General features: G+C 59.4%; 2 protein-coding genes across 5 annotated transcripts; one reads left to right on the plus strand and one right to left on the minus strand.

The window, feature by feature from the left end:
- The first annotated feature begins 6,502 nt into the window (after positions 1-6,502).
- Positions 6,503-14,251, plus strand: LOC138812872 (homeobox protein Meis3). 2 transcript variants are annotated; one of them, XM_070001103.1, is made up of 13 exons: positions 6,503-6,783; positions 7,849-8,021; positions 8,539-8,698; positions 8,789-8,839; positions 9,298-9,348; positions 9,453-9,596; positions 11,509-11,620; positions 11,787-11,935; positions 12,642-12,718; positions 13,018-13,076; positions 13,170-13,259; positions 13,489-13,561; positions 13,845-14,251. In XM_070001103.1, the coding sequence occupies exons 1-12, from the start codon at positions 6,772-6,774 to the stop codon at positions 13,536-13,538; spliced, it is 1,128 nt and encodes a 375-aa protein (XP_069857204.1). In that variant the 5' UTR covers positions 6,503-6,771; the 3' UTR covers positions 13,539-13,561; positions 13,845-14,251. The 2 variants fall into 2 exon arrangements, with proteins under 2 accessions (XP_069857204.1, XP_069857205.1); XM_070001104.1 differs by having other exon boundaries at positions 9,504-9,596.
- Positions 14,252-14,787: 536 nt separating this feature from the next.
- LOC138812871 (probable ATP-dependent RNA helicase DHX34) lies at positions 14,788-27,121 on the minus strand. 3 transcript variants are annotated; one of them, XM_070001102.1, is made up of 17 exons: positions 27,078-27,121; positions 24,240-25,173; positions 23,705-24,016; positions 22,852-23,106; positions 22,161-22,263; positions 21,655-21,872; positions 21,164-21,338; positions 19,826-20,019; positions 19,503-19,604; positions 19,093-19,329; positions 18,843-19,016; positions 18,520-18,619; positions 17,548-17,654; positions 16,608-16,901; positions 15,879-16,055; positions 15,565-15,703; positions 14,788-15,255 (listed from the first exon to the last, which is right to left on the minus strand). In XM_070001102.1, exons 2-17 carry the CDS (start codon positions 24,942-24,944, stop codon positions 15,125-15,127), a joined length of 3,423 nt encoding a protein of 1,140 aa, XP_069857203.1. In that variant the 5' UTR covers positions 24,945-25,173; positions 27,078-27,121; the 3' UTR covers positions 14,788-15,124. The 3 variants fall into 3 exon arrangements, with proteins under 3 accessions (XP_069857203.1, XP_069857200.1, XP_069857201.1); XM_070001099.1 differs by having other exon boundaries at positions 18,520-18,634; XM_070001100.1 differs by lacking the exon at positions 27,078-27,121 and adding an exon at positions 26,721-26,966 and having other exon boundaries at positions 18,520-18,634.
- Positions 27,122-27,344: the final 223 nt, after the last annotated feature.

Below are 27,344 nucleotides of genomic sequence, written 5' to 3' on the forward strand. Positions count from 1 at the left end.
GCCCATCCAGCGGTAGGCCATCCGTGTTTTCTTACTGTTGATGTTTCCCGCCTAAAGGACACGTTTGGGAAGTGCTTGTCCATTCCTAGTCGCCCGAGGATGACCCTCCCGTCCCCATAGCCTCCGCTTCCCCCCCCCCCAGGTCTTCCGCATTCTGTCGTCACTCGTGCACCAGCCCCAGCATCCCGGGCCTGCTTCCGCTCCCTTCTCCACCAATATCTGTCTTCTCCGGTTTCTGTACAAAGTTGCCATAAAAACTTTGAAAATCGGCCCGAGAACGTCTTCCCCTGGCAAGCTGGGACTCCGGAGCGGTGACGAACGAGGTCTCTGAGCTGTATACAACCGCAACCCTAGACAGGACAGTCGGCGGCTCTGCGGGACACGCCCACACCACCAGCCAGGAGCGTCTAGCCACGCCCCATCCACCAATCAGGAACTTCTAGCCACGGCCCCTTCCATCAGCCAAGAGCCTTCACTGGCCACGCCCCCACGTCCATCAGCCAAGCTCTCCCATTAGCCACGCCCATTCACCAGCGCGCTCCCCCATTCGCCACGCCCCTGTTCATCAGCCACCAATTCGCCCACATCCCAGAGCATCCTGGCAACCACAGAAAACGGGCCTTACTTTGCCTGAGCCACACACAGAGCGCTGGGGTTGGGGGTTTCCTCAGTGGTGACAAGGATGGAGCCAATTAAGACCTTATCAGCCATACAGAGGCACTGGGAGTTCATTTCCACAGCAAAGGGGAGATTGGGGAGGAATTAAAAGTGCAGACAGTTGATGGCGTCTGATTTGTATTTTCAAACGTTCCTCTAGCCACTTAAGCGATGGACCAGGGGCCCAGGCCACAGAGAGGGTGGGGGCTGGTTGGGGTGACAGGAGAGGGGGGTAAAGAGGGGTGGGGGGGACCTGTCAGACCTGTCAGGAAGGAGGGTGTGTATCCGAACAGAGAAGCCAGGGACACATTGGTGGAAGGAGCATGTGGGAGGGCTGGGGACTTGCCACAGCTTGGAGCTTAGGGGGTAACGGTAGGGGGTAGAGAAGTGAGCACCCAGACTTTACCCTGTGCCCATCCAGGAGCCAGAGGTGGAGAGGCAGTAGGTGTGCAAGAGAAAAAAGAGGGGAGCATCTTGCCCACCATGCATGCCAAGAGGGCTTGCAGGGGTGGAGACACCCTACTCTAGACCCTGTGCTGAGCTAAATCTAACACTAACCCTGTGGATTAGGGAAGGAACAGGAGCAGGTGGTACAAGCCTGTAGTCCCAGCTACACAGGACACTGAGGCAAGAGGATTGAGTTGGAAGTCAGCCCAGGCAAAGCTGGGGAGACCCTGCCTCAAGAGAAATATATGAACAAAGCGGATGTGGGGAGGCGGGCTCAAAGGATAATGTTTGCCTAGCCAGGGCAAAGTCCTGGGTCCCATCCCCATTACCTACCCTCCAAAATAAAGGAAACTGAGGCTCAGAGAGATAAAGCAGTTTGTCCTACATCCCCAGGAAATAAGATGGGACAGGTTGAGGCTCAGGGAGCAATAGAAAGACATGGGGTAATAGCAGGAAAATGGGCGGGTCTAGGACAGGGAGGAGAGACAGCAGAGGGACAGAGAGGTAAGAACCATGACAGATTCCTCCCCTACTTTCCAGAGGACACACAGCGCCAGGGCTAGCAAGGGGTGCCTTTAGTAGCCCCAGAGGTAGCTTCATGTAGTGACTGTCTGTAGCTTGCCTCAGTTTCTGTTTCTGAGAAATGGAGTGATAATGCTGTCTGAGGTGCTGGTGTCCCAACTGTGGGCTCACTTTCTCTCTCTCTCTCTCTCTCTCTCTCTCTCTCTCTCTCTCTCTCTCTCTCTCTCTCTCTCTCTCTCTCTCTCTCTCTCTCTCTCTCTCTCTCCTGTCATTCTAGAAAAAGCAGCCTCAAAAGACACAAAAATGAAACTAAATGCAGTAGCTTATGCTTATCTATAATCCTAGCTTCTCAGGAAGCAGAGATCAGGACAATTAGTTCCTTTCCAATAGTGTCCATAGGGCAGATTGCATCATTGCTCATTCAATTCTGTTTTCCTTCCCCATTCCTGCCCTTTTGAAGTCACAAGTGGCTCTGTGACTTGTCTCAGCCAAGGAAATGAGGCTTTAAGGGATGTGTGACCCCCTTCTGGGTAGATGGCTGGCAGGTGAGGTAGCACACACCTGTAATCTCAGCCCTGGGGAGGCTGAAACAGAATGATTGCTAACTCCAAGGCAGCCTGGGCTGCATAGTGAAACCTTGTCTCAACCTGTTACAAGATACAAGCCAGGCACTGGTGGCTCACACCTGTAAATCCTAGCTACTCAGGAGGCTGGGATCTGAGGATCAGAGTTCAAAGCCAGCTCAGGCAGGAAAGTCCTTGAGACTTTTATCTCCAATAAACCACTCCGAAAACCAGAAGTGTTGCTGTAGGTCAAGTGGTAGAGTGCTCACCTTGAGCTGAAGAGCTGAGGGACAGCGCCCAGGCCCAGAGTTCAAGCCCCATGACTGACAAAAAATAAATTAATAAATAAAATAACAAGAGGATACCAGGCTTTCTTTTTATCCATCTGAGGTGGGAGGGACTATTTGTTACTGCAGCACAGCATCGCCTGTACTGATCTATGTGTTCTGCCCTTGCAAAGTGCACAAATCAACTTCCAATGGGTATGTGTGCCCAAATCCAGACAGGTGCTGAGGGAACCATCTAGAGGAGTCCTTGGCATCTCCCAAGATACCTGGCACCTTCTCCTTGCTCTCCCCCTCCCCCCCTTCCTCCCTGTGAGAAGGAGGGAAGTTAAAATCAAGGCTAATGAATTGCAAAGGGCAGGGGTGTCAGCAGAGGAGGCCAGGGCAGGGCTGAAGGGAAGAGGCCCAGAAAGAGGAGGAAGCAGAGGCCAATGGAGCAAGATCTGGGGACCAGGGAAGCCCCAGAGATACACAGAGACAGAAACAGAGGTCTGAGAAGCCGGGAGAGAGGTGGAGGCAGAGGGCAGGGCTGCACCCCTGCACCTGAGCACAAAGCCAATGTGCCACACAGATATGGAGAGACAACAACGTGACAATGATGGAGGGGAGGGGGGAGAGAAGGAGAAAGGAGAGCAGCTGGCAGAGGAAAGTGGACCCCGGCAGAAAGGACAGAGGCGGAGGAGGAGAAGCTGGGATGGGGGAGGGATGGCTGTGGGGGCAGGGGAGGGGCTGATGGTTTGGCTCCGGGTGACAAATGAGCCACCTGAGTCACTGGTTACCATGATGGATTGCCAGGCCAGCAGGCTAGGGGGGCAGGGGCGGGCACAGGGGCCCCCAAGATATATGTTTCCTTCTTCTGGAGCCAGGCCAGAGCAGGGCACAGGACCATTTTGCTTGCAAAGGGCCGGGCAATGGGTATAGGGGGGAACCCAAGAGTCAAATGTGGGGGTGAAGAAAGGCACAAAGAGCGAGTGAGAGAGAAGCAGAAGAGAGCTGCGAGAAGCCAGATGGACCAACAGACACATTCCAAGCAGACAGATGACACAGAGGAAGGATGAGACAGAGGATGGGGGGTGGGACAGCCATCTTGAAGAAGAAGAGCAGGAGAGGGCAGAACCACTCACAGAGACAGAAGGGCCAAGTCCAGAGCCTTTGCTCCCCCCAGCATGACACACATAGCCCAGGAGTCTGGGCTGACGAGGAAGCTGCGGGGAGGCCTTGAAGAAGGGGATGGAGGCCTGGCCTAGGGCATCCCACCTGGAAAATCGGGGTGAGTGGGGTGGCACCACCCACCTGAGCTGCACACACAGGAAGCGGCCCTCAGAGAGTGTTCACACCTGCCACCTGGGGGCACAGGCCTTTCAGGAGCAATGGCAAAGCCTGGACAGCTCCAGCGCCAGGCATGCCAGGGAAAATCCAGCTGTGTAAAGAGGGGCATCTGGGGTGAGGAGGCCCAGGAGAGGAGGTCCTAGAGAGGAGGCTGGGGCTCGGGAAGGGACAGCAGGGGTGTGTGTATGTGTGCTTGTGTGTGCAGCACATGCACAGACTCTGTGTGCACATGTGAGAGCACGTGTGTGCACGTGTATCTCCGTGCATTGTGCACAGGAGTTGTGCGTGGGGGTGGATGGATGCCCACACGTGTGTGTGGGTGTTTTGCATGTGTGTGGGTGGTGTCAGCACATTATGTACATGGGTGGATGCGTGTGTAGTGTGCGCCATGCCTGCGAGTGCATGGGTGTGTATGCACACATGTGCACATATGCATGCGTGTGGAGAGAGAGAGAGAGAGAGAGAGAGAGATTGAGTCCCAGAGAGCAGCAGCGCCACCTCCTCCTTCCTCAATTTCTCTCCTCCCTGTCCAGCCTCCCTCCCTCCCATTAATTACAAAGATTTATACCCAGCCCGCCCTTGTATGGGGCCAGAGAATCCTCCTGAGCTCTCAGCCAGGACAAGAAATAGCCCTGCAGTCCTTATGGGCCTCTCCACCCACCCCACCCCCTTTGCACCCCTCACCTCCCACACCGGCTTGGGGGACAGGACGCTTCCTTTGTTCAGAGGATGTTGCACAGCTGTCCAGGACAGAGAGGTTCAGCGCACACCTAGACCCCAAGACACAGATGCAGGCTGGGGCTGCAGGCTGCTGCCCCCCGCCCCCTGCTTCCTGAGTCTCTACTGAGGGCAGGCAGGGCAGCCAGATGAGCTTTGTATCTTTAATTAAAAAGTGATTCAAATTAATTTTCTGCTCCAGAACCCCTATCTAGGGGGCGGGGATGATGAGGGGACTCTCCAGATCTCTTTTCCTCCATCAGCCTTAAAGGCCCAGCACCTTCCACAAGAGGATCAGGGAGGAGGGAGGGGGAAAGAGTGGGAGAGGGGTGAAGAAGGGAGGACTGGGGAATTAGCCACAGCTCCTCAGAGGCTAGACACCTCCCCTACAGCAAACCCCTCCCATCCCTAGGACCTGGCTACAGAGCCCCAGCTGGCCTGGAACTCATCAATCCCCTGACTCTGCCTTCCAAGGGCTGGGATTAAAGACGAGCACCAAGACACCCAGCCAGCCTGCCCTTTCTTACCCCCCCCCCATCGGCTGAGAAGGGGAAGGGCCTGTGTGGGATGGGTGCAGACTCGATTTAGGGGATACCCTGGAAATGGCTGCAGGCCAGGGTCAGCAGAGTGTCCAGGGCTTCAGAGGACAGAGTCAACTCAATAGTAGCGCAAGTCTGGACATGTGACTAAAATAGTTTCCAAGCTTGTCCTGGGAACTGGTAAGAACTGCGCACCTCCCCCTCCGTGTACCCCAAAACATGGTTCACCTAGTTCCAGAGATTCCACAGGCTCCCTGAAAGCGCTGAGGACACTGGAAGCAAAGAACCTTCTAGAAGGCAGGGGTCAAAGATGAGCAGAAAGACAGAGGTGAACATGTTTCTGTGCACAGACAGAGATACACGGACAGGACCAAAACCCACACTGTCCTTGACAGAATATGTCAAGGCAACAAGAGATCATAAAACCTAGGAGGGGATGAGGGAGGGAGGAAGAGAGAAAGGAAAAGGAAGGCGGGGAGGGAAGAGGGAAAGGGAAGAGAGGAGAAGAGGGGAAAGGAGAGGAGTAAACGAGGGGGGACCAGGTGGAGGGTGGAAGCTGCGAGGAGCAGACAGGGGTTCCGGGGAACCTGAGATTACAAAGCGTGGGGAGGGGGTCAGGAGAGGGAGGGGGAAGGCAGTGGGGGAGAGAAAGAAGGGGTGGCCCCTCAATGCCCCGACCCACCACATCTCCCTCACCCCCTTCCTCTCTCAGGCCCCGTCTCCAATACAATCCTTAAGCCCCGCCCCTCTACACCCCACCTCCTAAGTGTCACTTCCTTAATCAAGCCCTATCCTGCAATCCGCCCCAGCCCTTTATAATGCCCCTCCCACCACGCCGCGCCCTCTTTATGTCCCTTCATGCCACACACCTCGCTCCTCTTATGCCACGCCCCCTCTGCCTCCCTTCTCTCACTCCCCGCCGCGCCACTCACGCCCCTCCCCTCTTATGCTCCGCCCTCCTCACGCTCCGCCCCTCTCACGCTCCGCCCTCCACACGCTCCTCCCCTCTCACGCCCCGCCCTCCGCACGCCCCTCCCCTCATGCTCTTCCCTCCTCACGCCCCTCCCCTCTCACGCTCCGCCCTCCGCATGCCCCTCCCCTCTTATGCTCCGCCCTCCGCACGCCCCTCCCCTCTCACACTCCGCCCTCTGCACCCCCTCCCCTCTCACGCTCCGCCCTCCGCATGCCCCTCCCCTCTTATGCTCCGCCCTCCGCACGCCCCTCCCCTCTCACGCTCCGCCCTCTGCACCCCCTCCCCTCTCACGCTCCGCCCTCCGCACGCCCCTCCCCTCTCACGCTCCGCCCTCCACGCTCCGCCCTCCGCACGCCCCTCCCCTCTCACGCTCCGCCCTCCGCACGCTCCTCCCCTCGCACGCCCCGCCCTCCTCCCGCGCCGGCGGCCGGCGGACAGCGGGTTAAGCATCTCAGCGGAGGAACTTCCGGATGTGACCACAGAGGGAGAGGAGAGGAGCGCGGAGCGGAGCGCGGAGCCCCGGCACCGCCGGCCGCCGCCCCCGCCCGCGCCCCGGGTCCCGATCTTACCCTCGCGGGCAGCTTCGCTTCTGTACCCCGGGGCCGGGCCGGGGTCGAGACGGGGCGCGGCGACCCCAGCCTGCGCCTTCACTGGCCGCGATGAGCCCGGGGCTGTGACCCGCCCGCCCCACCTCTGCCCGGCCTGCCAGGCTCCGCCGCCGGGAGGCCGGGCTCCAGCCCATGGCCCGGAGGGTAGGTGGGCGACCCCTCCTCCCTGCGCGCTCCTGCGCCCCCGACCCTCGGTCCCGGGGGTCCCCATCTCAGGCCCTTCAACCCCTCACCCTTCCCCTGCTGCCCCCCCAGGCTCCCTCTCTTGGAGACCCGCACCCAGGGTGAGGGGTGGGGACTGGGCCAAGAGGGGGGGCGCGGGTCAGGGGGTGGGAGACGGGGAGGAGGCAACACCCACTTTGGCTGGGGGCCCCATTCGGTGGGCGGGCGACTAGCAGCAGGGAGCAGCCGCATTCAACTTCGGGGTTCTGGAGAAGTTCAAGAGGGGGTTGGAGGAGAGAGAGAGCGACAGAGGGAGGGAGGGGGCCAGACCCGGCAGACGGGGGTGGGGGTCCCCAGTCCACCCAGGCCTCGTCCCGCGGTCTCGGGACCTCCTGGCTTCCTGGCCCTGGGCCTGGTGCTGGAGAGCGCCCTGTGGCTCTGGCGCGTGGGCCTGTCTCTTTGGGGCCCTTGGCCCACGTGTGTTTGGGGGTTGATGCTGGTTACTGAATGGGTGCTCAGCTCTGCTCAGTGTCTCATTCGTTCATGCTGGGGTATGTGTGTGTGTGGGGGGGGGTTCTGCTGACCTGTTGTAGATCATCATATGTGCACATGTGACTGGATTGTATATGGCTGGGGGGAGGCGGCGAGTATAGGGGTGTGCAGCAGTTAGAGTGACAAGATGCCAATGTGCATGACTGACAGACACACTTGTGACCAGCGAGCCTGTGCGCATGTGTGCGTGTCTGTGTACAAACAATGGGGAGGTGGCCCCTCTTGTCTCTCCTTGTCTCCCTCGTCTCTTGGTCTTTAGATCTCTCCACCCTCTCTCTCCCTGAGCCCCTGACCGGTCTCGGGCTCTTCCTCTGGGTCCTCTTGTCCCGCTTGCCCTTTCCCCCCCTCCCGGCCACAGGAGCAGGAAGGACCCACGCAGACAGCTCCATAGAACACAGGAGGCTGTGGACAGAGAGAGCGTCTGTGGGTGACAGGGTAGAGGGCTGAATCTTGGGGTGCTGACTCCCCAGAGCTCCTCCTTTTGCTTCCCTCTAGTACGACGAGCTATCCCACTACCCAGGCCTCGTGGACCGCCCGGCAGCCTTGGGTGGCTTCCCCCAGACAGCACCCCCGGCCTCTGGTCCCTACGGCCCACATCGGCCTCCCCAGCCCCCACCCCCAGGCTTGGACAGCGAAGGGTTGAAGAGGGAGAAGGACGAAATCTATGGGTGAGTGAATCTGGGGCCCAGATGATGTCCCCAGGCACCCCTCTTCCCTCTGACTGTCTCTCCATTTCACTGTGTGTCCCAAGGCTGGCCTTGATTTTAAGAGTCTCTCCATTAAGCCAGGAGCCAGTGGCTCACGCCTGTAATCCTAGCTACTCAGGAGGCTGAGATCTAAGGATCACGGTTCAAAGCCACCCCAAGCAGGAAAGTCCCTGAGACTCTTATCTCTAATAAACCACCAGAAAACTGGAGGTGGCGCTGTGGCTCAAGTGGTAGAGCGCTCGCCTTGAGCTGAAGAGCTGAGGGACAGTGTCCAGATCCAGAGTTCAAGCCCCACAACTGACCAAAAAAAAAAAAAAAAAAAAGTCCTGCCTCAGTGTCCAAGTGCTGGTACTACAGGCATGTGCCACCTCTCTCTGCCTGTCTCTCTCCATCTCCATCCCCCAGTCTTCTCTCTGGGCCCCTTGTCTCCTCCCACTCAGTCCATCACCCCTCCTAAGCTCTCTGCTTCCCTCTCCAGACACCCACTCTTCCCTCTGCTGGCCCTGGTCTTTGAGAAGTGTGAACTGGCCACCTGCTCACCCCGCGATGGCACCGGGGCTGGGCTGGGCACCCCTCCCGGAGGAGATGTCTGCTCCTCAGATTCCTTCAATGAGGACATCGCTGCCTTTGCCAAGCAGGTGAGTGGCCCTGCTTGAGGGCCGCCGGAGAGCCAGAGGGGCGATGGGCAAGAGAGGGGATCGCATCAGATGCCTCTTGTTCCTTCCCAGATCCGCTCCGAGAGGCCACTGTTCTCCTCCAACCCAGAGCTGGACAATCTGGTGAGGACCAGGCCATCCCCACCGCTGCCCTCCACACCCTGGCGTTGGCTGTGATGGGGGAGGGTGGGGTGGGGAAGAGGAGAGAGAGGGAGAGAGAGGAAGAAGCAGAGGACGAAGGAGAGAGACATATGTTGGCTTCTCCATTTCCTTGAGTTCCAAGCTCCCATGAGGATGTCCCTGTGCGCCCAGCCTTTTCGCAAAGGCTTCTGGGAAACGGGGCTTGCTGGTGTAGGGTGGGGTCCGCACAGAGGGTGGGCAGGTGACATGTAGGGCTTGGCGCTGCATAAATGCACCTCAGCCCTTTTCTTTCCCTAACTCCATCTCTGCCCTCGGCTCCTCCACACCCATTGTCCTCATCTGCTTTGTCCCCCTGTCCATCTGTCACTCTGTCCCCATTTGCCACTCGGGCCTTGTCTGTCACTCTGTCTTCCTGTTCCTCTGTCTCCCTCTCTCCCCAGATGATCCAGGCCATCCAGGTGCTTCGCTTCCACCTGCTGGAGCTGGAGAAGGTGAGGGCTTCTGGCCTGCCCCATGTCACCTCTTACCCCTCGCCCCTGTGCACCCCAGCCCTGGCCCCCTGGGTGCCCCCCCCAGTACCCCGGTGCCCCCCCAGGTCCACGACCTGTGCGACAACTTCTGTCACCGCTACATCACCTGCCTCAAGGGGAAGATGCCCATCGACCTGGTCATCGAGGACCGGGACGACGGCTGCAGGGAGGACCTGGAGGACTACTCCTGCACAGGCTTCCCAGACCAGGTGGGCGGGGCGCTGGACGTTGCCTGGCAACTGGGGCTGGGCCTGGCCCGCCATGGGGCATGCATTGTGCATACTGCAAACATACTGCAGCCACACAGCAGCGTCCCTCCTCCCCCACCCCACCCCAGTGTGGAAATGGATCCACAGAACACCAGGTATCTGGGAAAACCCAGATACGGTCACACTGGACTCCAGGACAGCAAACACACACACACACACACACACACACACACACACACACACACACACACACACACACACAGGGGGTATGGTGACACATGCCTGTAATCCCAGCATTCATAGAGATAGGAGGATGAAGGGTTCAAGACCATTTTGGTCTACCGACCACAATCAGTCTCAAAAAAAAAAAATACATACATAAAACCCTCCAATGCCAAGATCACATGGCAGTCAGTCTCCGTTACACTCACCCTGCAATTTTGTTGACTTAAGACCCCGGACACAATCACAGCACCCACACAGGATACAGCTGTGTGGAGTGGACAGACAGCGGGAAGCCATAGGGACCAGTCAGGCCAGGCAAACACAGTTCCACACAGCCAGCAGTGACCCAGCATGGCATGAAGTCAGACCCGGACAGCAGCTCTGGGTCAGAAACACAGGCCTTCAATCACCCACTGCCTGGCTCCAGGACCACCACCCACCCTGCAGCCACGCCCTCCCCGGGGACAGCCACTGTGTCCCAGGATCTCAAGTGAAAACACCCACACTCAAGTCACATTCAGTAATGTGCCAGTGGACACTGTCAGGACAGAGCCTGGAGTTGTGACACAGGTCTGTAGTCCCAGTGCTCGGGAAGCAGAGACAAGAGGACCTTGGGTTCCAGGCCAGCTGGGGTAAAATTAGCCTGCCTGAAAATAAAATACAATAGGGCTGCAGTAGCCAGGCGCTGGTGGCTCACGCATGTAATCCTAGTTACTCAGGAGGCTGAGATCCAAGGATCAGTTCAAAGCCCCGGGTAGAAAACTCTTATTTCCAATAAACCACCAGAAAACCAGAAGTGGTGCTGTGGCTCAAATGGTAGAGGGCTTGCACCTAGGCCCTGAGTTCAAGCCCCACGACTGCCAAAACAAACAAACAAAAAAGAGCTTTGGCATAACAAGCAGCAGAGAACTTGAGGCCCTTGGGTTCATTGCCAATAAAAGAGACAGAGACCGAGACAGAGACTTAGGCACAGCCCTAGTTCCTTTATATGCAAGCCTGAGACACTACAATCACGGAAAACACGGAATTTGAGCTTCTTATTTATTTTTTTCTTCTCCTTGAGTCCGGTGCAAACTCATTTAGCCGCAAAATCTGACCTGAACTAATGAGAGACTATTTATAGTCGTTATTTATTCCACTCAGTTAAATATTCATCCACTTTGCTACAGGAGTGTTAATGAGTCTGATGTGGTCGGCTGGGGTGGGGGTGGAGCCGGGCATGGCTGCCCTCCACCAGCTTCACCTGATCCTCAAACACTTCTGCTCCCAGGGTGATCACTGTAGGCCTCAGTCTCATTGACTACCCCTCCCACACACACACACCATACCAATTCATGCTCTATTTCCCTGTTGAGAACTCAGGCACAGAGAGGTAAGATGACTCATCCAAGATCACACAGCCAGGAAAGAGGAGATCTAGTAAAAATGTGTGTGTGCATACATGCACATTCTTGCACTGCTCCTAAGGCTTGTACTCAGGGCCTGAATGCGCTTCCTTTTTGCTCAAGAGTGGCACTCTACCACTTGAGCCACCACAGCACTTCCAGCTTTTTGATGGTTAATTGGAGATAAAAACCTCATGGACCTCCCTGGATCTCAGCCTCTGAGTAGCCAGGATTACAGGTGTGAGCCACCAGCATGGTTCCCCCAAGTCTTGATGTTGATGTTCAGCTCTCTTGTTTTCTAGAATAATACATGGATCAGAGACCATGAAGACAGCGGGTCTGTACATCTGGGGACCCCAGGTCCATCCAGTGGGGGCCTGGCCTCTCACAGTGGGGACAACTCCAGCGACCAGGGTGAGAAACTTGAGGGGTGAAGAGAAAACCTGGGAACATGGGTTTGAGGATTGAAGTTAGACTCCAAGGAGGACTTTCATAGAAACAGCTGAGGTGTGGTTTCTTGGGTGACAGACTGGGGCCTGCTCTTCACCATCCACCGCAGTATGCCTATCATTCCCCCTAGGAGACGGGCTGGACACAAGTGTGGCCTCTCCCAGTTCTGGGGGAGAGGACGAGGAACTGGACCAGGAGCGGCGGAGGAACAAGAAGAGGGGAATCTTTCCCAAGGTGGCCACAAACATCATGAGAGCCTGGTTGTTCCAGCACCTGTCGGTGAGCCCAACGCCCAGGGAGGAGAGGGAGGCGGCTGCCCACGATCCCCGAGGGCCCCCAGAGATGGGAGATGGGGGAGGGAGGGGTCAGACCTCAGCAGTACCTGTGTGCCAGGTGCTCCCCACCCGCCCCCCATCCCAATGTACCCCGTGAAGGAGGGAGTCAATATTGTTTCCACTGTGCTAATGGGGAGACTGGAGACCAGGGGGGTCAGGGGATGAGCTCAAAGTCACACCGCCAGATGTGGGTTCAAATGCAGGTTGTGTGGCCTCAGCCACCCCACCACACAGCTTTATGGAGAGAGCTAGCTATATGAAGACCGGGGAGACTGATGGGGAGACATGGGGTTGTCCCAATCAAAGTGAGGTAGCGGGCGGAGAGACCGAGTCACGGGGTAGGGGGAGACGCCGATGGATTATGGGAGAGGAGCAGGGGGTCTCTGACACAGGGCCTCCGCTGCCAGCCTCCACCTTGCTGGCCTCTCGGGGAGCTGGCCAATTAGGCCCTAAGAGCTGGAAGCGGCGGGGGAGGGGGGCTTGCGGTGTGATCATGACCCGAGCTTGGCTCTGGCAAAGCCTCGGAGACTCAGGGGCAGACCTGGGCCCCGAGCCAGCCGGCTGCTCCATCCGGGGCTCCGGCACACCAGGCCGGAACTTGGGGATCAGATGCGGCCTGGCAGGAGGGTGACTCTCGCTGGTGGCCGCAGCACCCGTACCCCTCGGAGGAGCAGAAGAAACAGTTGGCCCAGGACACGGGCCTCACCATTCTGCAAGTGAACAACTGGTGAGCCAGGACCCGGACTGAGGATGGGCGGGGCCGGGGCCGCGGCGGGCGGAGCTTAGACGGAGGGTGGGTGGGGCCTGGGCCGAAGTAGGGCCGGGCCGAGACCGAGGGTGGGCGGGGCCCGGGCCGAAGCCTGGCCCGGCCGCGGGTGGGCGGGGCCGAGCCTGAGGGCGGGGCCGCTCCGGCGCTGTCCGTGGTGCTGAAGGAGGCCGCGGGCCGCGCGTTCCCCGGCCGCCTATGCTCTCGGTGGATCCGGGCTCGGTCTTCACACCCCGTGCCGTGTCCACGGCCGCTTCCAGGTTCATTAACGCCCGGAGACGCATCGTGCAGCCCATGATCGATCAGTCCAACCGCACAGGTACAGGGTGGGCGTGATCAGGGCATCAGAGGTGGGTCCTGCCTCCTCCCGCCCCACCCCGGGCTCAGCCGGCACCCCTGACCCCCTCCGCAGGGCAGGGCACAGGCTTCAGCCCCGAGGGCCAGCCCGCGGCCGGATACACGGAGATTCAGCCGCAGCAGCACCCGACCGTCCGGCAGCCCGGTAAGACCTCGCCCTCGGGCCGAGACACGCCCACAGTCTGGTCCCCAACTCCTTCCAGGAATAATTCAGTGGGCCTCTCGCACTCAGCCCACCACCACCTTCTTAAAGGGCCAGCGCCTGCTTAAAACATGACTCGGTCTATCCTGGTAGAGGGATCCCGGGTGAAGGAAGGGTGGGAGTTACAGATATCTTGGGTAGGAATACCACCAACTCCTCTCTTGTCCTCCAGGATCGGCGGGGATGAGTGTGAACTTGGAAGGAGAATGGCACTATCTATAGAGGCTGGACTCATTCAGGAGATGGTGAGTGGCCGGCTCCCTAGACTCCGGTCATTCCCCAAAGGCAAGGGTCTCTTAAGATTTGGTGGAAGATGGGTCATCCCCTCGCCTGTCCACCCCTTCCCATCCATTCATGCATCTGTGCATCTGTATGTTCCACCCAACCACCAATCCACATTCCCACCCAGACAGGTGGCCATTCAGGGTGGGCTTCCTAGAGGAAGCCATGTGCAAAGTCTTCCTCTGTCCCTGCTGGGATGGTGGGGGCAATACCCCCAACCCGTTTTTTTCCTTCTCTGTGCCACAGGCCCCAGCCTCCACATTGTGAGCACCAGCCTTGCACCTAGCTCGTCCTCACCGTCCTCACCATGCCCTCTAACTTCAGGACTCCAAAGGCCTCTTTGTTCAACGCCTACCTCCCTGGGGCCCCACTGGGACATGGGGGACACTCCAGGCCCTGCCCCCCTCTTCTGCTTTTGTGCTTGGGACCAAGCTGAGAACTGGGTCAGGGTTTGCAGAAGACGGCGGCTGGGGGCCCCACCACCAGGGCAGAGAAGGGATTGGGGGGTGCACTGGGACTATCGCGGAAGGAGGGTCACCCAGGCCTGATCTTTGGGGAGATTCTGGTATCTTCCCACCACTCCCTTGCCTCCCTCATCTCTCTTCTCTAATGTCTTCTACTTTTTTTTTAATGATAAAGTCTTAAAAACACAACGTCACCAGAGTCCTGCTGTCTCTTCTAAGATTGCAATTCTCACACATCTGAGGTTCAAGAATCTCCAAAATATAACTGCTAGTCTTTGTCCTGCGCATATCGTTACCTATTGCAATGTAACAAGCTTCCCTGAAACTTGGTAGCTCAAAACATCAACTGTTACTAAGTTCATTGTGTGGCAGGGTGGCATTTTAGGCTGGGCAGCTCTGGGGGCTCCCTCCCATATATATATATATATATATATATATATATATATATTTTTTTTTTTTTTTTTTTTTTTTTTTTTTGGATCCAGTCGTGGGGCCTGAACTCTGGGCCTGGGCGCTGTCCCTCAGCTCTTCAGCTCAAGGCTAGCGCTCTGCCACTTGAGCCACAGAGCCACTTCCGGCTTTTTTTTTCCTGCTTATGTGGTGCTGAGGAATCAAACCCAGGGCCTCATGCATGCAAGGCAAGCGCTCTACCACTGAGCCACCTTCCCAGCCCTCCCTCCCATATTTGTGTAGCTCTCATTTGGTTTGTACACTCACAGTCCACATAGCCATAAAAATGAAATTATTCCAAAGCAACCCATATGGATGGGCAAATGCAGGCCTCACAATGGGAGAGAAGGGAAGGGAAAAGCGGGAGGGGAGAGGGAGAAGTAGAGCTGCTGCACTGCCCAGCTGGTGGAACAGGCTCCCAAGGTAGTCAGATGGATTCATTTGCATAATCACACCTACGCCAAGGGCAGGGCAGCAGGGCTCACAGGTGCTGCTGATGTATATTTGGCTGGCCACACCCACACTGTGGGTGGGCCCCTGAGGATCACAGGCGCAGTCTGTGTATATTTGCATAGGCACACCCACACCAGTGGTGGCTGTGGGCTGTGGGGCTCACAGGTGCTGCCGCCGGTGCCGCAGGGCCTCAGTGGGGGAGAACAGGAAGTCCTGGCCGCAGGTGTCGCAGTGGTAGGGCCTCTGCAGGGCGGATGCCTTCTGGATGGGTGCGGGGGCTTCTTCTGCCTCTGTGGAGGAAGGGCGGCTTCAGAGGCTGCTCTGCACTGCGCGGTCCCCCCCCCCACTCCACCCTGGCCCCTGGGCTCAGGCCCATAGGGAATGTGTCTTTGCCCAGGGAGTCCCAGGGGACAGGCTTGAAGGTGCTGTGACCCTCTGGGTGGCAGGACAGGAGACTAGGCCAGGGTGACAAAGAGGGTGCCGGGGTATAAGGAGAAAGTGGCAAGCAAGGGTGTGTGTGTAGGGGGGTGCTTTCCTGACAAAGCCAGGTGGCATCAGGGTGGACGCCGGGGCACACAGCTGACACGGCCGGTCCTGACCTGCGCCATCCTCCTGTGGGGCCTGGGCACAGGTGTTCTCGTGGGCAATGCGCTCCAACGGCGTGAGCGGCAGGTGCAGGCCGCAGTGCGGGCAGGTCCAGAAGGTGCGCAGACAGTCACTGTACAGGTCTGTGTCGCTCTGCGTGGGGACCAGTGACAGGAGGCCATGAGCTAGGGCCTGGGCCTCCCCACCTGAACCCCTCCCAGGACCCGTGGGGAGGGGTCAGTTTCAGGGTGGGAGCAGGGGTGGGGGCCTAGAAAACCCCACCTCCAGGGCAGAGGGCTGAGGGGGCTGAGGCAGGGTTGGTGCTCACCACAAGGCAGTTGTAGGTGAGGAAGTCAGTGACCACGTAGCCCCCTTTGGTGGGGTGGGGGGACAGGGTGGAGTCTCCAAAGAGACCAGGGAGACTAGGGGCGGTTGTGACCGTCTGGGGTCCCACATAGAGGTTCTGGATCTCAAGGCCTGTGAGCCGCCGCAGGCTGTAGGGAACCTACAGAGGACAGAGAGCAGAGCACCTAGATCCACCGATACCTGAAGCCCCACAGCAATTTCATTATGAGAATCAACTCATGAAGCCGCTCACAAGTTCCCCACGCACACTCAGGCCTCCATACCCATCCCTCCCTCAACTGCCTTCCCTGGTCTCTGCCTCCTGTCGCTGGAGGACCACGGCCGGATCCAGTCTGGCCATCCACTCCACCAAGGGACATCAGCTTTGTTCCCCTTTTCCTGACTCACTGGGTTCTGCCCTTTTTTCTTACGCTCCTCTCCTTCTCCAAGAAGTCAGCCTGGATTGCGCCGGTCTGGCCCACCCACTCAGGAGCCAGGCTCTCTGTGAGAAGGGGACGAGGTTTGCGCCTGCTCAGTTCAGTTCCTCCCACGCATCCTGCGCGTGCGGTGGCGGCAGCGTGAGGCGCACCGGCAGGAGGCGCTCAGTGACTGCAGGTGACGTGTTGTGCTGCTGCTTCTGGACCAGGCTCCTGGGGTCCCCAACTGGCTGTGTGACCCTGGACAAGTCACCCAATCTCTCTAGCTGTGGTACCTTGGAAGCCATGAACTGCAGCAGCTCCCTGCCCAGGGCGGCCACCTCCTTGCTGTGGATCGGCAGCCTCTCTTCCTCTTCCTCTTCCTCAGGGCTTTGCCGCTGCCGCCGCCGGGCCTGGCGTGCCAGCTGCTGGTCCAGGGCACTTTCCCAGCGGGCTCGCAGCTTCAGGGAGGTTGCCAGGAGCCGGACGGCACTCTCACTGTCCGCCAGCCGCAGCTCCAGCCAGCCGTCGGCCACCAGGCGGGAGCAGTCACCACTGGTGTCCAGAGAGCGGCTGAGCAGCAGGAGGGACTGGGGGAGGGGGGACATGGAGGGATCCAATCAGGCTGGGTCTGAAGTCCAAGCAAGCTCCGAGTCCCAGGAGCAGAGACCCCACTCCCCCAGTGTTAGCCTGGGGTCCTGCTCAGCTTTGGGGTGTCCTGTGAGATGGGTGGACCTGGCCACCCATCCCACCTGGGTGGGGCTGGCTCAGCACTGGGTAAAGGGGTGAAGGGCTCAGCGGATGCCCGCCCACCTACCTCTGGAACACTTAGCCTCCCTCTAGCAGGGATCTGCCCGCCCTCCCTGCCTGCAGAGTGTGGGATGGCCTCTCCTGGATTCTCTGTGTTGTTCACACACATGCACACACAGCAGTGTGCAAGCTCAGCCAAGACACTCCATCACAGGGCCATCAGAAGCCAGAGGCCTACGAGCACCAGGGCGCTTTCCTGATCTCCCTCAGAAAAAGAGGCCTCAGGGCCTTTGCACCTGCTGGGTCCCTCTGCCATGGCCCTGTCCCAGGGTGTGCCTCCCAGGTATGGCTGGCCTTAGTGCCTCACACCCTATCAGAAATGGTTCCCTCTCCACCTCTCCCCTGTGCTCCAATCCCCTCCCTGCACCTCTACCACAGGGCTTAACTCAGGGCCAGCCCCATCCTGGCGCCTGCGCAGAAACCCACCTGGAGGGCAGGGACACGGACGCAGTTGACCAGGTAGGGCTTGTTGGTCTCCAGCAGGGAGACGAAGGTGAGGAGCTGGTGTGAGCGGCTCATCTTGTCCCGGACATCTGAAAGGCCGAGGGCAGCTCAGGCCACCTCCCCTCCCGCAGCAGCACCACCCCCAGGCCTGTCCTGCCCTGGTGACTCCACACGCCCACTCAGCACCGGCAGTGCCACGGGCAGGCTGCGACGGGCTATAGGTGCTGGCTGGCACGGCGGTGATGCAGTACAGCCCTGGCTACCCATAGTGACACGGTGTCTGCACGTGCTCCACACTGTCCAGCCAAACACAAAATAATTTATGTGGTTTTTTTTTTTGGTTGGTCACGGGGCTTGAACTCTGGGCCTGAGCGCTGCCCTTGAGCTCTTCAGCTCAAGACGAGCTCTGCCACTTGAGCCACAGCACCACCTCCCACAAAATAAAATTTAAAAGAAAGGAAGAAGCCAGCCATGGGTGGCTCATGCCTGTAATCTTAGCCACTCAGGAGGTAGAGATCTGAGGATTGCGGTTCAAAGCCAGCCAGAGCAGGAAGTCCATGAGACTCCTATCAACCACCAGAAAAGCAGAAGTGGCACTGTGGCTCAAGTGGTAGAGCGCTATCCTTGAGCTGAAGAGCTCAAGGTCCCGAGTTCAGTTCCCACGACCAACAAAAAAAAAAAAAAAAAAAGGAAGGAAGAAAGGAAGGGAGGGAGGGAAGGAAGGGTGCTCCAACAGGAAGGAGAGGGGAGGACCCTAAGGAACAGGGGCTGAGCAGGTGGGGCGCCAAGGCCTTGTCTAGATGTTCAAAACTCCAAACACAAAGGGAAAGCAAGGTGGTAGGCAGAGCACGGCTCTGCTCACACATGAGATGGGGGAGCCCACAAGGGGGGCAGGGGGCATGCAGGGGGCCCAGGAGCCCGTGGCCAGGGCTGGCTTACTGCCCCAGCCCTCACCTCGGCTCCCCTGGTCTGGGGCTTCTAGCTCCTGGGCGTGCAGCACCTCGGGGCTGCTGGCGAAGACGCAGGTGGGGTGCAGCACGGCGCCCTGCTTGGCCTGGGTGTGGAAAATCTGTAGAGGCCAGAGACAAGTGCTGGGGCGGCCGGTGGGCCCGCAGCCCGTGGCCCGCTGCCTGATGCCCAGCCCCGTCCCCAACCTCCTGGCCAGGCCCCTCCTCCAGGAAGCCCTCGGGCCTTTTCCCCTGGGGACCGGCTGTCCATTCCCCACATGGCGCTTGAGTTGGGGTACGGGCTGGGACTGAGGTGCTCAGAGGCCCCACCTGGTCAGAGTCCTTGCGGCCGCTGTTGAAGGCGTCGGGCACAGCCAGCTGCGGGTAGAGGCCCCGGGTCAGCAGCAGCTTGAGCAGTACCAGGCGCTCGCCGCTCAGGTCCTGGGCCGCGCTGGCTGCCACCTGCAGCTGCGCCAGGTTGTGGCGGAGCTTGAACTTCACGTCCTGCAGGGGGCGCTGTGTGAGGGGGCCGTGCCTGTCCCGGGAGGCGACCCGCCAGTCCCCCTTGCACCCAGCCAACCTGGATGTCCACGCCGCCGTCGGGGGCCCGGGGGCCCGCAGGGTCGTCCTCGTCGCAGGAGCCCGCCGCCCGGTCCTCGCGCAGCCGCAGCACCTTCCGCCCGCGGCCCGCGCCCTCCTCGTGCTGCCGCTTCAGCTGCTGCAGCGCCCGCCGCTCCCGCCGCTCCTGCAGCCGGCTGCTGCCGTCCCTGGGGGGCGCCGGGGCCCCGGCCAGCAGCCCGTGGTCCTCCAGCAGCTCCTGGGTGGGGGGGGAGCCACAAGGAGACAGGCTGGGGGATGGCTGCCACCCTCCCTGCTTCCCTGTCACCATTTCATGCGGGGACCCCTGCGCACATAGGGAGTCCCAGCAGCGGGGGGGGGGGGGGGGGGGGGGGAGGGGAGCCCCCAGCTGGGCCGCGTCCCCCTCCGCACCTTGAACTGGCGCCGCAGGTTGGCCATCTCATACAGGCGCTGCTCCTCCACGCCGCGCCGGCGGCACCAGCGGCGCGAGTTCCCGCCGCGCTCAGACTTCACCTGGGGGAGGGGGGGGGTCAGCGCTGGCCAGCTGGAACTCCGGGGGAGTCCTCACCCCTGCACTGAGCTCAGATGGTAGACACGGGGCCGGGTGTAGCCACTTAGAGGAGCCACGGGCCCTGACCTTGGGTGTAATGACCGACAGACGGACAGATGGACAGGTGGGGCGGACAGACAGCTGGGCCCAGCCTCCCCCTCTCCCCTCACCCCCCACCCCTCACCTGCACCCAGGCGTTGAAGACGTTGAAAAGTGTGAAGGGGTCGCCCTGGTCGCTCTCCAGGGGCCTCCGGGCAGCTGCGCACTCCAGGTTGCCCTGGGCGCTGCGGGTGAAGGGCGACTGGACGCTGAGGGCCGCAGCTACGGTGAGCACCGGCTCCGCCAGGCTGAACATGGCTCCCAGGATCAGCATCTTCCCTGCGTGCACAGGTGCTGGGGGGTGAGGCCGGGGCACCCGTGGGCCCGCCCACCCGGGGCTGCCTCCGCCAATCAACGGTCCACAGAAGGCCTACTGGGCCAGATGGGTAGATTCAGAGCCCCTGTGCTGAGCTTTCTGGTCACGTGGCCTTGGCAAGAGCCTCAGTTTCCCCATCTGTGGTTGAAGATGGGCAGCACCCACCTCCTAGATATCTGGGACACCTTGTATAGAGCCACTCCCCCACTGACCACCTCCCCCAGTGCTCCCGCCTTGGGCCTGCTTTTCCTTCCCAGTGCTCCTCAGTGCACCTCCATCTCCTCCGGGGTGATGGGCGAGCGGGGCAGGAGGGAGGGGAGCGGGATGGAGAGGAGACCGCTAGGAACAGAGACCCCCCTGGCGTGATGCAGCCCTCCAGGTCACCCCGTCCCGCTGGCCTGCCCGGTGACAAGGTCTCGTGACACATGTGTGACTCACTGCAGACACCCTGTTCCCACGCCTGTCAGGGGCCCCACCCAATAAAGGGGGGTTGGTGAAGCCAGGCTCATGCCGGAAGTGGCTCCTGCTGTGCCAGCCTGGCCCCTCCTGCCCGGCCTGACCCCAGCACTTCGTACTGGCTCTGTCCCAGCCACGGGCTCTGTGCCTTGCTGTTTGCCTCCCCTCCCCGTCCTGGCCCCCAATTCAGAAGCTCCAGGAGGGGAGAACTGAGTGCTTTTGCCATGCATCATCGGTGCCTAGAATAGTGCTGGAGCAGGAGCTCAGCAAACGCTTAACTTCTCCCCTCCCTCTCACTGTGCTCAGTCACAAGACCCTTCCTCACTCCCAAAGACACCAGGCAGGTTCCCACCACAGGGCCTTTGCACCTGTACCCTTTGCCTCCAATGCCTGTTTGCCACTTCCCCATGGTCCAGCACACGGGCTGCAGGCCTCAGATGCTAGAGTGGGTTCCCACCTGCTCTCCCTGCACCATCCAGCCTCATTCATTCTTGCCCCCTCCCAGCTAGGGGCTGTCCCCCAAAAGCGAATGTGGGTCTCTTATCTACTGCTGTACCCCAGCCCTAGGCACAGAGCACTGGGGAATGGGTCTCATGGATCAGGGAAGGCTCAGGTTAGAACTGGGTGCCCTCTGGAGGGGGCGGGCCTCACCTATCACCACGTCCACAGGCAGCTGGGCCAGCAGGCACCCGATGGGGGTGAGGGCCTCTGAGCTGTCCAGGGCCCCCTGGTCTCGGAGGTAGAGGATGGCGGTTTCCAGGCTGGCTGGTGGAGGGGGCTCGATGAAAGGGAAGGTTCGGGGGTCCCCCACACTCATGCTCTTCATCTGGAATAAGGACAGACACCCCCAGGATCAGGGAGGATGCGAACTACTTGTGGAGCATGGTGGGCATGCTCAGAATCGAACTCAGAACTTGGCCTTTCAAGCTCCGTCAGCCAGCAGCAGGTCAGGGGAGCAAGCTGTCTGTCTGTCTGTCTGTCCAGCACATCCTTCCTCACCCTGACAGTGGAGGATCACACAGATCTAAGCCTGGAACAACCACAGTTGCGGGGAGTCCTGGGCCCTGCCTGTGGTGCTATCTGCTGGTGCGGGCGGCCCTGGGGCCCCTCGTGGCTGTCCCAACCCTCCCTGCCTGCGTCACCTGCAGCACCAGCGTGTCCAGAGCTACCCTTCGGATCTCGGGCACAGGGTAGGGGGTGAAGGCGTCGTAGTCGGACTCGGCGTAGAGGCGGTAGCAGACGCCGGGGCCTGTGCGGCCTGCGCGGCCCTTGCGCTGCTCGGCGCTGGCCTGGCTGATCCAGAACTCCTGCAGCCGCTGCAGCTTGGCCTGTGGGTCGTAGCTCATCTCTTTCACCTTCCCTGGGTGGGCAGAGGGAGGCGCTGAGAGCCAATCACATCACCCACGCTCTGGAGGGGGGAAGGGAGGCACCATGCCCACTGCCCTCTCTCCCGCCCTGGCTAACTGCACCAGCTCCAGGTGTCCCACAAAGGCTCATGGGTGAAGGCGTGAGTCGGTGGCTTTGCTGAGGCCCAGCTGCTACCATGACAGGCTGCCTCCTCTGCGCATAGCAGACCCCAAGCCCCCGCCCCCTCCCCCGAGCCTCCCACACCTCCCAAGGTCCTGAGTGGGGGCCAGGCAGGCCTTACCAGAATCCACTACGAAGCGGATCCCATCGATGGTGACCGAGGTCTCGGCAATGTTGGTTGAGAGAATGCATTTCCGGACTCCAGGGGGCGGCACGTCGAACACCTGTGGGACAGGAGGGGGTGGCACTGACTCACCTGTTTGCATTGGCCTCCTGATGTGGCCCCCCCCACCCCCCATGCACCTCAGGACCCACCTCACCTCAGTCCCCATAAGAGCTCAAACATTTGTTGAATCGCCCTCCCCCGTGCCTTTCCTGAAACCCAGCCCCTCTCCCGGTCTCCCCCACCCGCACGGCTTCCCCTCTGCACTCTGACCCACAGTCCCTTACCTGCCGCCCAGCTCTCCTATGGTAGCCCGAGATCTGCTATAGCACAAGGTGTACCCCCCTTTCTTGCTCCCAGGCCCCATCCTGGGGTCTTTAGGGCCCCTTGTGGCTTAGCCCCACCCCCTATCCCTCCAGACTTACTCTGTACCCAGCCACAGCCTGTTATCTCCCAAATACCACCTTGCTGGCCACAGGCCCTTTGTACAAGCCCTTCTGACTCCACAACGGCGCAGCCTGCCAGCCGCCATGCCCTCCCACTGGGTGGCAAGGGCATCTATACTGGCACACCGCTGGGTGTGCCAGCAGCCCCTCAGCCCCTCCGCCTGTTCCCCATGTGTCTTGCTCTGCCGGGCTCCTGTGGGTACCTTGTCCTGGTCGGCCACAGACAGGGCGCTGTGCAGCGGCAGCACTATCCAGCGCTGGGTGTGGCTGGCGTAGGTCTGAGCGGCCTCCAGCACCGAGCTGATCTCCGCCATGCCGCTAAGGAAGACCAGCAGGTCCCCCCGTTCTTCAGGGGGGTACTTGTTGTCGATGGTCTCCAGCACCCTCAGGAAAGGCCGAGGGTCCAGCTTCTCTGACTTGGACGTCGCGGGCTCTGCCTCCTGTGGCTGGTACACAACCTGAGAGCGGACAGCCCCACGCAGGGGTGCGCTTGAGACCAAGGTGGCCCCACAGGGGGCAGAGGCAGCCGGGGGGGTGGTGAGTGGCCGGACACCACTGGGGAGGAGGAGCCTGAGGGTGCTGGGACCCCCACCCAGCTCCACCATCAGCCAAGAAAAGCAATCGGCATCCACACAGATGAGCCTTCTAGTGTTTTCTTTGTTACAGTGACTCGGCCTTCACCCCCAAACTGCCTATCCTGCCTCTACCTAGTTTGGAGTAAATGTACCAAAAAAATAAAAGTGAAAGCTTAAGCTGGGCACCGGTGGCTCACGCCTGGAATCCTAGCTACTCAGGAGGCTGAGATCTGAGGACCGTGGTTTGAAGCCAGCCTGGGCAGAAAAGTCCCTGTGAGACTCTTATCTCCAATGAACCGCCAGAAAACCGCAAGTGGCGCTGTGGCTCAAATGGTAGAGCGCTCGCCTTGAGCTGAAGAACTCAGAGACAGTGTCCAGGCCCAGAGTTCAAGCCCCACATCTGACAAAAATAAATAAAAAGAGGGCACGGCTCACTGCCAGGCCCCAAGATGAACCCCCCGTGCTGCGGGTGTCCACGCACCGTGATGGGGAAGAGCCGGCCCGGCACCTGCACCACAGGGGCGTGGCCAAAGTAGCTGGAGAAGAGCTCGATGTTGATGGTGGCCGACATGAGGATGACCTTGAGATCAGGCCTCCTGGGCAGCAGGCGGTGGAGGACCCCCAACAGGAAGTCACTGTGGAGGTGGCGCTCATGGACTTCATCCACGATGAGGACCTGGTACTGAGGCAAGCTGGGCTCCCGTTGGATCTGCCGGAGGAGCAGCCCCACCGTCAGGAACACGATCTTTGTGGCCGACGACCGAGTGCTTTCAAAGCGGATCTGGTAGCCGACCTAGGGTAGGAAGAAGGAGGTCAATGAGGAGGAGCAGACCTCGGGCCTGGACACCTGATCCCCACCTCCAGTGCATTCTGGGCTGGCCTCCAACCACAATCCTCCTAACCTCTGCCTCCTGATTATCTGGGAATACAGGCTTGAGTCACTGGGATGCTTAGAGGACTGACAAGCCTTAAATGGCCTGTGCTTTGGCTGCAATACTACACCCTGTCCCGCTCACCTGTGAGCCATACTGACTGAGGCTCTCGAAGGCCACACGCTTGGCCAAGGAGATGCAGGCGATTCGCCGGGGCTGAGTGCACGCCACATGACTGAAGCCGGCTGCCAGCAGGTACTGGGGCACCTGCGTGGACTTGCCACAGCCTGTGTCCCCAGCCACCACCACCACCTGGTGCTCCGCCAGCGTCTGCAGCAGGCGGCGCCCGTACTGGGCGATGGGAAGAGCTGCGCGCTCCCGCTGAAGCTTGGCCAGCCGCGCGAACGCCTGCTTCTGGCCGAAGTCCAGGTAATGCAAGAGAGCCCGGCGGAACTCAGACACCCTCTCCGGAGGCAGGCGAGTGGCCAGCCCCCGAGAGCCCCTGGGGTCGGGGCCAAGGATGGACAGGTTGATGCGGTAGCGGGGGTCGTAAGTGCGAGGGAGGTCGGCCAGGGCTGGGAGGCCATGTGGGGGAGATCCAGGCTCCGTCTCCTCCTTCCTGGATGGCCTGAGACTCTGGTACCTCTGCAGACGCTCAAAGAAGGTCCAGAACTTCTGGCAGTCCTCTGAGCCCCGACGGATACAACCCCCATCACCGAAGAAAGTGTCCTCTAAGAGGCCCCGGGTTTCTGGACAATTCCAGTCCCACTTCTCAGGGGCTTCTTTGGCACTAGGAGCCCGGTGGCGGTCTCGGCGGTCCCGCCCCTCCCTTGTCCCCGGGGAGGGCATGGTGCTAATCACAATGCTGTCCCCAGCTGGCCTCAGTTCCAGTCACCATGTCACCTTCAGCAGTTAAGAGGCCCGGCCTACTTTCCTCTTCAAAGAGCAAATTCCCCTCCTCTTCCCTGGCATAGGATCGCAGGTGAAAGTGGGCTGCCAGCAGCCTGGTCAAGCTGGTAACACACAAGGCTCTTCACGACTCTGGGAGGGACACAGGTGTGTCCTGGCTTTGGGGACCCTGGATGTGTCAGGAAGAGAGCAGAGGACATTCATTTGCCAAAAGCTTTGCCTTCTCAAACACTGGATTAGGAATAAACCCGAGCTCTCACAGATGGCCCGGCTCATACAAGTCACACCTCCTACCCTGGGCCACTCAAGAGACTGGGCTGGGATCAAGGAAGCCCAGACTTAGGAGTTGGGGAAGGATGTGGCCTGAGCCATAAAGGAAGTGAATAGATCACCTGACCAATCAATGAGAGAACCCTTCATGAGTGACAGCAGAGCCACAGGAGGTGGGATCAGATGGGAACTGTCCACTGAGCTTGCCAGCACTGGAAGCCCCTTGAGATGAAAGGAACACTTAACATGCAAGCCTTAGGTACACAGTGCCCTGCCTGGTACATTCCTGCCTTTTCTGTCCCCCTTGGAGATCCTCAAGGATCTGCTGACAAGGGCCTCATACAACCAGTATTGATTGGAGGAAGGCCTGACCAATCATGGTACAACATTCCACTTTTGCTCTAGGATTGGTCAGAGGAGTGGACACATGACCCAATTAGGGCCAATCAGGGCCCCTCTGTGCCTTTTACACTCCAGTTACCAGGAGAGCAGAGCTCTGGGTTTATCTAGTTACTAGACTAGCTAGATGGAAACCTGAAGCTGACTCTATCAGGCTTCCAGGCAATCTGACCCAGGGAAAAAGCCTGTATGTGGGGCACTGGGAGTGATCGTGGGAGGCAGGAGAAGTGTGGCCATGTGGCTTAGTGCTCAAGGCTTAGTTCCTTCCAACCCTCCACCTCTTGGCTTCGGTCACAGGATGCTTTGCTGTGTTTCCTGGGGATGGAACTCAGGGTTCACAAAGCATTTATGATCTATATTCCCAGTCCAAAAAAAATTGAAAGATGGAACTAGTAGAGTATACAGAGCTGGGTACTGGGCTGGGAAGGTGGCTCAGTGGTAGAGTGCTTGCCTTACATGTCTGAGGCCCTGGGTTTGATTCCTCAGCACCACATAAGCAAAAAGAAAAAAGCAGGAAGTGGCACTGTGGCTCAAGTGGTAGAGTGCTAGCCTTGAGCTGAAGAGCTGAAGGGCAGCGCCCAGGCCGAGTTCAGACCCCACGACTGGACCCAAAAACAAAAAAAAAAAGAGCTGGGTACTGGTGGCTCAACCTGTAATCCTAGCTACTCAGGAGACTGAGTTGGAAGCCAGTCGGGGCAGGAAAGTCCCTAAGACTCTTATCTCCAATTTACTGACAAAATGCTAGAAGTGGAGCTCTGGCTCAAGTGGTAGAACTCCAGCCTTAGGCAAAAAAAAAAAGAAAAAAAAAAAAAAAAGAAAGAAAGAAAAAACTCAGGGACAGCACCCAGGCCCTGAGTTTGAACAGCACCAAACAAAACATATACAATTGTAACAGCAATTTTCTGACGGGAAGTTTATCATTCTTTTTCTTTTTTCCTTTTTTTTTTTTTTTTTGCCAGTACTGGGGTTTGAACCCAGGGCCTTGTGCTCTACCTCTTGAGCCAAACACAACTCCGCCCTCACTTAGTTTTTCAAGCAGGGTCTCACATTTCTGTCCAGGCGACCAGGACAATGACAGGGGCTTGCCACCAAACCCAGCCTCTATGGGTGCTGGGGCTTGAACTCGGGCCTGGACGCTGAGCTGTTTCTGCTCGAGGCTGGCGCTTGCGCCACAATTCCACTTTTTTGGCTTTTTTGGTCTTCCTTGCCCGCACTGGATTCGAACCCTGTTCCTCAGATCTCAACCTCCTGAGTAGCCAGGATTACAGTCGTGAGCCACCAGCGCACATTCCTCTTTCTCTCGGGGTTTCCTTCACCCACTCTCCGGTGGACGCCCAGCTCCCCCTAACCAACCGGACGGCGGCACCACCGCCACCGCCACCCCGCGCGCGCCACGCCCCTCACCTCTCCGCTGCGGCGCGGATGCACCGACTTCCGGCACACATATGACGTCAGTGCTGCGCCTGCGCACTCCGCCCTCACCGCGCCTCAGACAAGGGAACCAATGGCAAGCGGCCGGCCGGGTGGGGGCGGGGGGGCAAGATCCACCGTGCGCCTGCGTACAGCGCGTTCCTTCTTCTGCTTCGCTCTCCGACAGAGCTTCCGGGGACGCTGCGCCCCCTAGGGACAGCTGGAGGCGCTGCGGTGGGGGCTCGGCAAAGCTGCCTTCGG

This window comes from Dipodomys merriami, unplaced genomic scaffold, assembly GCF_024711535.1.
Source record: "Dipodomys merriami isolate MVZ:Mamm:240054 unplaced genomic scaffold, mDipMer1.0.p SCAF_57, whole genome shotgun sequence".
Lineage (NCBI taxonomy): Eukaryota > Metazoa > Chordata > Mammalia > Rodentia > Heteromyidae > Dipodomys > Dipodomys merriami.

Excerpts from the sequence above, each read along its gene's own strand:
- LOC138812872 (XM_070001103.1), top strand. Across the intron at positions 8,699-8,788 it reads TCGCTGCCTTTGCCAAGCAG|ATCCGCTCCGAGAGGCCACT; the intron begins GTGAGTGGCCCT and ends GTTCCTTCCCAG. Across the intron at positions 9,597-11,508 it reads GCACAGGCTTCCCAGACCAG|AATAATACATGGATCAGAGA; the intron begins GTGGGCGGGGCG and ends CTTGTTTTCTAG.
- LOC138812871 (XM_070001099.1), bottom strand. The coding sequence starts at position 24,944 with ATGCCCTCCCCGGGGACAAGGGAGGGGCGGGACCGCCGAGACCGCCAC. Across the intron at positions 21,873-22,160 it reads CCGCTTCGTAGTGGATTCTG|GGAAGGTGAAAGAGATGAGC; the intron begins GTAAGGCCTGCC and ends CTGCCCACCCAG. Across the intron at positions 16,056-16,607 it reads TGCAGTTCATGGCTTCCAAG|GTTCCCTACAGCCTGCGGCG; the intron begins GTACCACAGCTA and ends TGTCCTCTGTAG.